Genomic DNA, 13,654 nt, shown 5'->3' with positions numbered 1-13,654 from the left:
ACGTGGCATAGCTTAGCTACTTAATGAATGAATATTTGCTGTAACGTTGTTATCAATGCTTTAAGTATAGCTACCAGTTTGGCCGCCAATTTTGATTTCATTCCTTTAAATCACACTCAATCTTTCTTGGCTGCACCTTTTTACTTATCTAAAATGTTTTTGATTAGATATTATAGTATTTTGTCAATACACACATTAACCACAGCAAGAAAGAAACAAGCACTCGACAGTAATCCAAGTTACCTTTAGGATTATAACCCTATTATTCGGAACAGACCTCCACTCTACAGAATCATTTAGATTCTTTAAAATTTATTTTAGTAGTTTTTCCTCTCTGAAACAGTGTTAATAGCTTCTTTGTAATATCCGTCAGCGGGACAGCGGAAAGTCTTCGGATTTACAACGCTAAAATCAGAAGTTTGACTCCCCTTGGTGAACATAGCAGATATCTAGATGTAGCTTTGCTATTAGGAAACGCATTCCTTTATAGTAACGCCATGAAATTTAGATTAATAGTTTTTTATCATCACCCTCAAGCAATCGGCACAATGTTACCAAGCATAATTATTTATGATAATTGCTTAAACTAATATCACGTGACGCTAAACGCTTATTAATTAGTATAATTTCAAAACATTTAGTAAACTTGTACTGAAACGTTGGCAGTGAATAAACATTAATAACCTCTACCTATTGAGCTAGATACTGTTAATCTAATTTGCTTGGCTTAATCAATATTTATGTATCTGGACCTTATACGTTTGCTGCTCTACATCAGCCGTCTTTAATCCATATGACAAAAACTAAAATGGTTCACCTTTACTCTTAGGTGAAGCTGTAGTAAAAATGTTACACCGATAGTTCATCTGACTTTATGTAGATGTGTGAAAAAAAGCACCACCAAAACTTGGTTAAATTTGAGCGATTTGTATCAAATAATTTTTTATATGCGACTTATATTTACACTAAATGGAACTTCTTGGTTGGAGAGATTTATCGGAGTATCAAATTCGAATAAAAATTTATCAAATTTAAGGATGTTTTTCAATCGAATAAGATTTCCGGATTTTTTATTCGAAAAAAAAGGAATGATATACTTGGGTATTTCTTAATGGATTGCCTTGAAATATGATGCGTGAAAAAACAGACCAGTAGCGCACACCAACTGTAAAATATCGCCGAACTATAACTCGTGTTAATAACACACTCTGCTTTAAAACTAGTTGTTTTGGCCGCACGACACCTACCGTGTGTCTTGATATACTATACGCACCTTTGACCGTTTTCACGGCCACTAACCATGGTCTTGTTTCATCAGGATCGGAATGTAGAATCTCAGCTTTCCAAACACGTCCGAAGTTTCCCTCTCCTAGGACCTCAATCAGTTGGACGTTTGACCTGGGAACTTCCCATTGCGGATCATCCAACAAAGAATGAAGTGATGTGTTCTGGGTGCCTGTTTCTGTTATAGTCTTAACAAGAACAAAATGGAGGACGGAAATAAGTTACAGGAAAAGAAGTCATAATTTTGGCTAAAAAAAGAAGTCACGGGAAAAAAAGTTACAAATTTCTTAATACTCAAACGCAATGTAAAGTAACACATCCAAAACATTTTTAAATTAGTTATTTATTCTAATGATAGCATGATGCAATATATTTAACATTATATGAAAAATGCATGACAAACACACATTAATAATACAACTGAAATAACATTATGGCACCACATGTTTATTCAATTATTCAGTCTGTAATAAAGAGTCAAAAGCACTTTTCAAGTATGCATGAGATCAGTCATCACATGAATGATTAGAATAATTCAATAAATTAACTTTTATGAAGTTAAAAAAGATTATAAACAAAGATCTTAAAGTTAATTTTTTCCTGTGACTTGTCTCATACATTAGAAAAATAAATTATAATACACACACACATACACCCAGTGGCCATATCATTAGGTACACGTACTATTTAATGTAAATAGCCAAACAGCGTATCATGTGGTTGCAACTCAATATAGAAAGCAATCAGACATGGGCAAGATGTTCAACTGTTGTTCGTCCAAACATTAGAATGAAGAACATGCGTGATCTAAGAGACTTTCACCATGGAATGATTGTGGGTGTCAAACGTAATTATTCCAGCATTTCAGAAAATGCTGACCTTCTGGGGTTTTCACAAACTACAGTCTCTAGAGTTTACAGAGAATGATGCGAAAAACAAAAAATATTCAGTGAGCAGCAGTTTTGTGGGTGAAAACACCTTTTTAATGAGAGAGGTCAGAGAAGAATAGCCAGACTCATTCAAGCTGACAGGAAGACCACAAATATTCAAATAATCACTCTTTACAACAGTGGTGTGCAGAAGGTGATGTGTGTTATAGTGATTGCTTGTTTAATTACTAAAAATATACATAGTATGATAACTCTTCTACATATAATAATTTTTATACAGTTTCAGAAGAACCATTAGATTTTTGTACCTATCTGTCATTCATCGAGGTCAAATCTAAGCGCTTCCCCTTCCAGTGGTATGTGTGCAGACTGATGCTACTAGAAACCGGGTTTCGATACCCATGGGCAGAGCACAGATAGCCCTTGGTGTAGCTTTGTGTTTAATAACAAACATGCATACACAAACTTCACATTTTTAATTAACACATCTCATTTTGCACGCCTCTCGGTGACAATGCGGCATATGAGTGGACTTACAACGCTCGAAACCAGGTTTCGATACTTATGCAATATTACACTGCATTACAGAATAAGACAGAAGATATGCCTTTATATTGCAACTTAGAAGAAGTTTGTGAAATTGGGAAGAAAAACGGTGAGAAAGAGTACGAATGACGACACAATACCTCCAATGTAATAACCAAGTATTAGGCAGGTGGCAGCACAGACTATGTAGGGATGGCTCGGATTGTTCATCCAAATGGTATTTTAAATATCTCCTCAATATGTTATAAGAACTTTACAATAATATACAGTGTTTCCTTTATAATGATATCCGTATTGTAACCTAATAATGTACTCACCGAGTTACAGGTCATGGGAATGTCTGAAGATATCATAACAAAACGTTTTGGTAGAAATTATTCTTTGTTTGTCTTTGAATTTCGCGCAAAGCTATGCGAGGGCTATCTGTACTACCCATCTCTAGTTTAGCAATCTAAGACTAGAGGGAAGGAAGCTAGCTAATCATCACAACCCACCGGAAACTCTTGAGCTACTCTTTTACCAACGAATAGTGTGATTGACTATCACATTATAATCCCCCTCCAGGTTAATAGGGCAAGCATGTTTGATGTGACGGGAATTCGAACCAGCGACCCTCATAGTACGAGTTGAGTGTCCGAGCCATCTGGTGATACGGGGTTAAGAGAAATGAAATAAAAAACCATATAACCACAGCGCTTTCGGAAGGCGGACTTTTCTTCTTCAGGGGTAAACAGTTTATAGGTTTGTTTGTTTTTTTTCATTTATATTAAGACTTCTAAAATCTACGTGTTTTCTAACATCATGAAAAACAAAACGTTTCAATTTCTTGTTCTTCTGTTTCGGTTTCATCACATGATAATTAAAAACCAAACTAATGTTGTCGACCAGTTTTCACTGTAGTGACATAGTTTTAAATGTAAATGTTTTGTTAATAACTAGTAGTAATTAAAAGAACAAAAATAATTACGATGTGTGAACGATGTTATCATTACTTCTACAAATTAACTTTCTTACAGAATTTGGTGTTATTTAAAAAGCTTAAGTATAGGGTGAAACACGAATAGATAAACAATGAGTATTACAGCTGATACTTTACTGTATTTAAAACCTGTTCATAAGTACAACCTTTTTCCCATGACTACGTGACACACTGCATTAAAAAACAAGCAAACAAGTAATGAAAAACTTTTAAAAACGGAAAGAATACAGACAAAGTTAGCCAGGTGGTTGAGGCACTTGAATACAGACAAAGTTAGCCAGGTGGTTAAGGGATTCGAATACAGACAAAGTTAGCCAGGTGGTTAAGGCACTCGAATACAGACAAAGTTGGCCAGGTGGTTAAGGCACTCGACTCCTAGTCCGAGAGTCGCGTTTTTTAATTCCCGTCACACCAAACATGCTCGCCCTTTCAGCCGTGGGGGCGTTATAATGTGACGGTCAACCCCCACTATTCGTTGGTAAAAGGGTAGCCCAAGAGTTGGCGGTTGGTGGTGATGACTAGCTGCCTTCCCTTTAGTTTTACACTGCTAAATTAGGGACGGCTAGCGCAGATATCTCTCGCGTAGCCATGCGCAAAATTCAAAACAAACAAACAAATTTATGTAGGGACGGCGGAAATGCCATCTCTAGTTTTTGAATTTTTTACTTTTATTTTATCCAAACTATATAAGAATAGTTTATGTTTTCCTTTAGCTGAGTTTACCGCAGAATTCTGAGGTTTTATTATTGAAATAAAATAAAAAGCCCGTAAGGAGAATGTTTGTAACGGGGGTTCTAATTTGTGGCATCAAAACCAACACAATCAGCGTGTCAATACTACGAGAATCGGAGGACATGCTCCCCTCACAACAAATTTGTAAAAAAAAAAAAAGTGCTATGAGATTAAATCTGGAAGCGATTTTGCTTGAAATACAAGATAAACAATTGGATGGCAGTACACACAAAATCCACAAACGTCCAAAGATAAATTAGCAAATTGTCCTTCTGATGTAGCATTGAGTGGAAAGATAGACTTAAATGAGCATAAATATGTTGTGTTTTTTGCAGCAAAATACTGTACTAACTACATACGGAGCAGCTATTACTTGTAAAATGATATCATTAATTTAAACAACTCTATACAACAAGCATATCAGCTATATTAATCATTGGCTATGGTACGCGTACATGTATGCACTACTGAAATAGCATGTTAGCATGCTACATTCTTCTAGGGTGCTTTTCCATGAATAACTTTCATGGAATTTCAGTGTTGATAGCAGTGCCATAATGATTATTTATTAAGCACAGAGCACTGTGCATTGAGCATAGGTGATAATTATTCAGCCAATGTGGGATTTGACGAAGAAGTTCTGGATGCAACTATGATAACCAACCACCAAGAACGTTTGTATATATATTTAACTTGTTTTAGTACATTATTTCAAAACAGACTTGTAGTGTTGTTGCTTGTTTATTGTTGAAATTTATCGACAACAAGTCATAAACACCTACTGTAAAGAATCAGGCCAACAAAACCTTACAGAAGCAATACGGCTTCGGCTTCTAATTCTTACTTGAAGCCACAAAAGGCTAACGTAGACTAAATGAAAGCATTAATACCATAAGCAGCTGCGCTATACCTATACAAACTTAATTTTTACATCACAAAAATAGGGAGTTCGCCCACCCACCACCTGCTTGCTTGAGTGAATATCCACAAACAAACCTCATTTTCCACATTTTGCATCGTACAGTTACAAGATGTTGCCTGTATGGCTTATTAACGTTTTCAAGTGAAAATCAATACCTCTGTTGTCGTTGTTCCATCAGGGTTGTTCTGGTCAGATGACGTCACTCTTTCTCCTTCTTTTCTTTTGAATGTTGATTCTTGAATTTTAGGATTATCCGACGAAGAGTCTTCAGATTGCTTGTGTTTCTTCTAACAGCGCATAAAAATTGCCCTCATTACGTGATTAACGAGAAAATAATATTTTCCAAATGAATATGAAACTATACAGTTAGAATTAGGCTTTCGGGTTGTTTACAAAAAAATAATCTACAATTAAAAAACGACTATAATTTTTCTGATTCAACGCCTGTAATTCCTGAAACAAATATTGGGCATACGATAATTTTATTTTTATCTCCTTTCTTTATATCAAAATTTAGCTTTTTTTCTTTAAATTTCTGAACACATAAGATACAAACCAAAGCACAGTTTCATTAAATGTTTGATAACATTGTGGAAAACGTTCAGATACGTAGAGAGTTTCATTAAATGTTTGATAACATTGTGGAAAACGTTCAGATACGTAGACAGTTTCATTAAATGTTTGATAACATTGTGGAAAAAGTCCAAATACGTAGACAGTTTTATTAAATACTTTATAGCATTGTGGGAAAAGTCCAGTACGTAAACAGTTTCATTAAATGTTTGATAACATTGTGGAAAAAGTCCAGATACGTAGACAGTTTCATTAAATATTTTATAGCATTGTGGGAAAAGTCCAGATACGCAACCAGTTTCATTAAATGTTTGATAGCATTGTGGAAAAAGTCCAGATACGTAGACAGTTTCATTAAATATTTTATAGCATTGTGGGAAAAGTCCAGATACGTAAACAGTTTCATTAAATGTTTGATAGCATTGTGGAAAAAGTCCAGATACGTAGACAGTTTCATTAAATGTTTGATAACACTGTGGAAAAAGTCCAGATACGTAGACAGTTTCGTTTAAATATTTTATAACATTGTGGAAATAGTCCAGATACGTAGATAACCTTAATCCTTCAAAATATAATCTGATTCTGTTTAAATTATTATGGGAAAAATATATTTTTTTGTGAATAATAGTATGCATAGGTTTTTATTTACAACTTAAATAATAATTACAATATTAAGCGTGATAACAAATGCTGTGTTCGTTAGATTACTACCAGAAACAGTCGACATGTTGTTTACACGCAAAATATTCACCTTACAGAACCAGGGAAAAGTTCGCTTGAAACACCACAAGAGGGCCCCAGCAGCAGGAATAATACCGACAATCCCAATGATATACACTTGTGTTCGTCCAACTTCTTCTTCTTGGTTTTTCTCCGTGTTATTTGCTAAAAGCCGCCAATATTCCAAGAACAAAATGTTTTAGCACAAGGAAAGTCAGTTAACTATTCTATGAAGACAGTTTGACTATGTGTTAAAACCTCTTAACATTTTAAAGAGTTTTAGTAATAACATTGTATTTCTATCTTTAGTCCCGGACGCACAAAAACGCTCGCCCTTTCAGCCGTGGGGGCGTTATAATTTGACGGTCAATCCCACTATTTGTTGGTGAAAGAGTAGCCCAAAAGTTGGCGGTGGGTGGTGATGACTAGCTGCCTTCCCTCTAGCCTTACACTATTAAATTAGGGACGGCTAGCGTAGATAGCCCTCGTGTAGCTTTGGCGAAATTCAAAACAAACCAGAGAGTAATAGTCAATCCGGTTTTTTAGGTCACAGCTGGACAAATCCCTTGCACCGGTGGGTGTTGCTAACTGTCTGCCTTCTTTTTATCATTAGTTCAAAATCAAGGATAGTTATAACCTGGTTCTTTAACCTATTCGTCGCATAAGGCGCCGTTCAATTTGAAAATATTAATGCAAGTAATAAATCCTTCATTTGTACTAAACGTTATTCCTTTCCAGCTGACAATTATTTTGAACAAATAAAATTCCATTGCAAAATTAGACAACCATTTCTAATATCTTGATCATCCAAGACTGTAATATTCCAATTAATAAAGATATGTGGTTCAAGTATCTCTCAAGGTTGATCTCAGGTAAATATATTTAGCAATATATTATAATTTGTTTAAGTACAAGATACTTTAAAAATAACTATTCATTCATGAATTGTTATATGGTTGTTTATAAATATGGGTATATTGCAAATCACATGCGCAATACTTAGAGGTGAATCTACAGTGATAACTGTTTCAAAAAGCTTACACATTTCTGTTGGTTATTTTACAGGACTCAGATGATTGGTTGTAGAAGAATATTTGATAGACGTTTCGAAATGTAGACCAGAACGATGAAAACACACTGTTAGATGGCGCTATGTAAAACTTGTTTTGGTTTGTTTTGAATTTCTCGCGAAGCTACTCAAGGGCTATCTGCGCTAAACGTCCCTAATTTATTAGTGTAAGACTAGAGGAAAGGCAGCTAGTCATCACCACCCACCGTCAACTTTTGGGCTACTCTTTTACCAACGAATAGTGGGTTTGACCGTCACATTATAACGCCCCCACGACTGAAAGGGCAAGCATGTTTAGTGCGACCGGGATTCGAACCTGCGACCCTCAGATTACGAGGCAAGTGCCTTAACCACCTGGCCATGCTGGGCCCATAAAAGTGAGCATGTTTGGTGTGACGGGGATTTTAACCCGCGACCTTCAGATTACGAGTCCAGTGTAAAACTTGTAAAGGACTTTAAACAGATCAAACAATGAGTATTATAAGTGAAACAGCTGAAAGCCGTACTTGTCTTTTTATATAGCCAACCTACTCATGTTTCCTGAACACAAATGAATTGTAAAGATATCCTCAATGAATATTTATTAGATTTAGAAAATTTGAATTTCAACATCTATAATCATAACGGAGAAAAAAAACAGTGTAGTATGTGAATCTAGTAGAACATAATCAACACGTGAAGTAATAAAAGCTATGAACTATTTATATATACAATAACACTACTTAGATTTAATTACCTAAAAAACCTAATAACACTCACCCACAGAAACCTTACGTAGGTTTTCAACTGACGACAAAGTCTGATCTCCATTGAAGGTCACATAGATATATTTAACTCGTTCTTCGCTAGGTGGCGATTTAGAAGGCGATTCCCCGTTATTGTAGGCGTAGCCAAGGTCAAGCTTATCAGGAAAGAAGGTTGACGGTTCGGTGTTACCTTGTGTGTGAACTTCATCTACAGAATGCGATTTTCCAATAGAAGAGTGAAACAGATCGTCGGCTTCTGTGGTTACATCAGTAATCTCTGTGGTAAACGTGGATTGAATCTGGCTCTCGTTCTTGGTATCTTTGAACTCACTTTCGTGTTCAACTGAATTATAAAAAAAATGAACAATAATCACCAAACTTTTGTACCATGTATTATTATACAGAGCAGTTTATATTAATTATTCTTAATATGTCATGATTATGCACAAAACATTTGTACATAAACATTATGATGAAAACTTAAAGCTTGAAACACTTCTCTCTGAGACAGGATTTTCATTACGTTGTTCTGAGGTCGGTCAGATGCTCTCAATCTGTTTCCATACGTTATATTGGACAGCGTTCAGTAACGCGTGTATGTTTTGTAATATATACTTTAAAAAATAAATATTTAGTAACATATTTAAACTGGTTTTATTGTATACAAATTCTGGATCAAATTTAGTTGTTTTCATTGGTAGAGTTGTACTCAAACTCCTACGATGTTAAGCTCTGCTTAGCCAAACACATACCTTACTAGTATCAGTGTTGATTCGCGAAAAGCAAATCACTTAACACTCGTTCTCTTGAGGTAAGTCTCAAGACTGATGGCAGTTGGTTTAATGGTTTGCTAGTCCTAACCCGAAACGTAGACTTCTATCGAATAATAGTCTAGACTTTAAGCATTTGACTTTTCGCGGTCTTTATTTTTCTCTTGTGTTTAAAATACTTATATTGTATTCTTTGTTTTTAAACTCTCATAATGTTAACTGAAAACGAATATCAAATTTATAAATAATACAATCGATTCTCAGCTTACCTCATTCATCTGAATGTGCAGTCTTTACGAAATACAATGAAATGTACACAGCGGTGAAAGCACTATTTAAAATATTCTACTGGACACTCACTTCTTTTCAAAATTTCTTATTCGCCATATAAGAATTACAGTACTATGGTAAATCAGTTTATTGATGTTACATCTCCAGAGAAGTGATGTCTAACCGAAATACCTAATCATGACAAAATTGTACGTATAGACGAAACTCGAATGAGAAAATTGAATTGGGTAAAAGTAAACACGTGTGGAAATAAACCACAACAGAATTACAAGTCCTACGGTCCTAATGTGTCTGTTCAGGAAGTTTTTTTGATAAAAAAAAACCCAACTAGAATTAACGTTACGTGACATACATAATATTATTAAGCTAGAAATTGTTGAATAGAAGCAGCTTGTTGTTGTTTTGAATTAAGCACGAAGCTACACAATGGGTATTCAAGATAAAATTCAAAAGTAGATTTCTTGATTAAAGAAATATGACACAGTGAAACAGCCTTAGCAATAGGGTGTACAAGGGGCGAATTACCTTTTGACCACTGGCTCAGGAGACCGCTAAAGGCTGCTCCTAGAACCTAAAAAATTCTAAAAGCAATGGAATATTCGTATTTAGGACCTCCTTGCATCCGAGCTTCGAGATTTGTTGTCACAGCACTGAACAAGAAATCAAAAACTTGTAACGAATGTGGTCCTTACATCAAAATCTTTCATAGAAAACATTATGTCAGGATGCTTTCATCCATAAATGCATACACGATATTTGTACAAAGGTTTACCAAAACGTTACTTTGTGACTGTAATTGGCAGGACTTCCTACTATGTGGTTTAGTTTCCAGTGGTTGTAATAGGAATGGGCCTAGGTACCCTCTCAAACTGTTACCGACTTGCCATAATTTGTCGTTGAGGTACAGCTGAGGTGGTGCTATAACCGAAGGAGTATACATTGTTGCTAGATCCAGAGTAACTTATAGACAACAGATGCTATTAACTGGTCAGCAATTGATGCAGCTGAGCCTTGGTATCTATGTTCTGGTCGTAACGCAGAAGGTGGCATTTAGGTTGAGCTAAACCTTTGTATCTATGATTTGGTCGTAACGCAGAAGGTGACATTTAGGTTGAACTAAACCTTGGTATCTGTGATCTGGTCGCAACGCAGAAGGTGGCATTTAGATTGAACTAAATTTTGGTATCTATGATCTGGTCGTAACGCAGAAGGTGACATTTAGGTTGAACTAAACCTTGGTATCTATGATCTGGTCGTAACGCAGAAGGTGACATTTAGGTTGAACTAAACCTTTGTATCTATGATCTGGTCGTAACGCAGAAGGTGACATTTAGGTTGAACTAAACCTTTGTATCTATGATCTGGTCGTAACGCAGAAGGTGACATTTAGGTTGAACTAAACCTTGGTATCTATGATCTGGTCGTAACGCAGAAGGTGACATTTAGGTTGAACTAAACCTTTGTATCTATGATCTGGTCGTAACGCAGAAGGTGACATTTAGGTTGAACTAAACCTTTGTATCTATGATCTGGTCGTAACGCAGAAGGTGACATTTAGGTTGAACTAAACCTTTGTATCTATGATCTGGTCGTAACGCAGAAGGTGACATTTAGGTTGAACTAAACCTTTGTATCTATGATCTGGTCGTAACGCAGAAGGTGACATTTAGGTTGAACTAAACCTTGGTATCTATGATCTGGTCGTAACGCAGAAGGTGACATTCAGGTTGAACTAAACCTTTGTATCTATGATCTGGTCGTAACGCAGAAGGTGACATTCAGGTTGAACTAAACCTTGGTATCTATGATCTGGTCGTAACGCAGAAGGTGACATTTAGGTTGAACTAAACCTTTGTATCTATGATCTGGTCGTAACGCAGAAGGTGACATTTAGGTTGAACTAAACCTTTGTATCTATGATCTGGTCGTAACGCAGAAGGTGACATTTAGGTTGAACTAAACCTTTGTATCTATGATCTGGTCGTAACGCAGAAGGTGACATTTAGGTTGAACTAAACCTTTGTATCTATGATCTGGTCGTAACGCAGAAGGTGACATTTAGGTTGAACTAAACCTTTGTATCTATGATCTGGTCGTAACGCAGAAGGTGACATTTAGGTTGAACTAAACCTTGGTATCTATGATCTGGTCGTAACGCAGAAGGTGACATTTAGGTTGAACTAAACCTTTGTATCTATGATCTGGTCGTAACGCAGAAGGTGACATTTAGGTTGAACTAAACCTTTGTATCTATGATCTGGTCGTAACGCAGAAGGTGACATTTAGGTTGAACTAAACCTTGGTATCTATGATCTGATCGTAACGCAGAAGGTGACATTTAGGTTGAACTAAACCTTTGTATCTATGATCTGGTCGTAACGCAGAAGGTGACATTTAGGTTGAACTAAACCTTTGTATCTATGATCTGGTCGTAACGCAGAAGGTGACATTTAGGTTGAACTAAACCTTTGTATCTATGATCTGGTCGTAACGCAGAAGGTGACATTTAGGTTGAACTAAACCTTGGTATCTATGATCTGGTCGTAACGCAGAAGGTGACATTTAGGTTGAACTAAACCTTGGTATCTATGATCTGGTCGTAACGCAGAAGGTGACATTTAGGTTGAACTAAACCTTTGTATCTATGATCTGGTCGTAACGCAGAAGGTGACATTTAGGTTGAACTAAACCTTTGTATCTATGATCTGGTCGTAACGCAGAAGGTGACATTTAGGTTGAACTAAACCTTTGTATCTATGATCTGGTCGTAACGCAGAAGGTGACATTTAGGTTGAACTAAACCTTTGTATCTATGATCTGGTCGTAACGCAGAAGGTGACATTTAGGTTGAACTAAACCTTTGTATCTATGATCTGGTCGTAACGCAGAAGGTGACATTTAGGTTGAACTAAACCTTTGTATCTATGATCTGGTCGTAACGCAGAAGGTGACATTTAGGTTGAACTAAACCTTTGTATCTATGATCTGGTCGTAACGCAGAAGGTGACATTTAGGTTGAACTAAACCTTTGTATCTATGATCTGGTCGTAACGCAGAAGGTGACATTTAGGTTGAACTAAACCTTTGTATCTATGATCTGGTCGTAACGCAGAAGGTGACATTTAGGTTGAACTAAACCTTTGTATCTATGATCTGGTCGTAACGCAGAAGGTGACATTTAGGTTGAACTAAACCTTTGTATCTATGATCTGGTCGTAACGCAGAAGGTGACATTTAGGTTGAACTAAACCTTTGTATCTATGATCTGGTCGTAACGCAGAAGGTGACATTTAGGTTGAACTAAACCTTTGTATCTATGATCTGGTCGTAACGCAGAAGGTGACATTTAGGTTGAACTAAACCTTTGTATCTATGATCTGGTCGTAACGCAGAAGGTGACATTTAGGTTGAACTAAACCTTTGTATCTATGATCTGGTCGTAACGCAGAAGGTGACATTTAGGTTGAACTAAACCTTGGTATCTATGATCTGGTCGTAACGCAGAAGGTGACATTTAGGTTGAACTAAACCTTTGTATCTATGATCTGGTCGTAACGCAGAAGGTGACATTTAGGTTGAACTAAACCTTTGTATCTATGATCTGGTCGTAACGCAGAAGGTGACATTTAGGTTGAACTAAACCTTTGTATCTATGATCTGGTCGTAACGCAGAAGGTGACATTTAGGTTGAACTAAACCTTTGTATCTATGATCTGGTCGTAACGCAGAAGGTGACATTTAGGTTGAACTAAACCTTTGTATCTATGATCTGGTCGTAACGCAGAAGGTGACATTTAGGTTGAACTAAACCTTTGTATCTATGATCTGGTCGTAACGCAGAAGGTGACATTTAGGTTGAACTAAACCTTTGTATCTATGATCTGGTCGTAACGCAGAAGGTGACATTTAGGTTGAACTAAACCTTTGTATCTATGATCTGGTCGTAACGCAGAAGGTGACATTTAGGTTGAACTAAACCTTTGTATCTATGATCTGGTCGTAACGCAGAAGGTGACATTTAGGTTGAACTAAACCTTTGTATCTATGATCTGGTCGTAACGCAGAAGGTGACATTTAGGTTGAACTAAACCTTTGTATCTATGATTTGGTCGTAACGCAGAAGGTGACATTT

At 36.3% G+C, this 13,654-nt stretch overlaps 1 protein-coding gene across 1 annotated transcript in view; it reads right to left on the bottom strand.

Moving 5' to 3' along the window:
* The window catches only part of LOC143234151 (tyrosine kinase receptor Cad96Ca-like), a 37,811-nt gene that overhangs the window by 20,200 nt on the left and 3,957 nt on the right, over positions 1 to 13,654 (bottom strand). Inside the window, exons 2-5 of the mRNA XM_076471277.1 lie at positions 8,475 to 8,804; positions 6,678 to 6,811; positions 5,509 to 5,640; positions 1,274 to 1,472 (exon numbers count right to left, since the gene is read on the bottom strand). Of these exons, the coding sequence (XP_076327392.1) occupies positions 1,274 to 1,472; positions 5,509 to 5,640; positions 6,678 to 6,811; positions 8,475 to 8,804 (795 nt within the window). The remainder of the gene's footprint in view (positions 1 to 1,273; positions 1,473 to 5,508; positions 5,641 to 6,677; positions 6,812 to 8,474; positions 8,805 to 13,654) is intronic.

Source organism: Tachypleus tridentatus, chromosome 12 (assembly GCF_004210375.1).
Source record: "Tachypleus tridentatus isolate NWPU-2018 chromosome 12, ASM421037v1, whole genome shotgun sequence".
NCBI lineage: Eukaryota > Metazoa > Arthropoda > Merostomata > Xiphosura > Limulidae > Tachypleus > Tachypleus tridentatus.
Note: the sequence above shows the minus strand (reverse complement) of the source record. Positions and strands in the feature narration are given on the sequence as shown.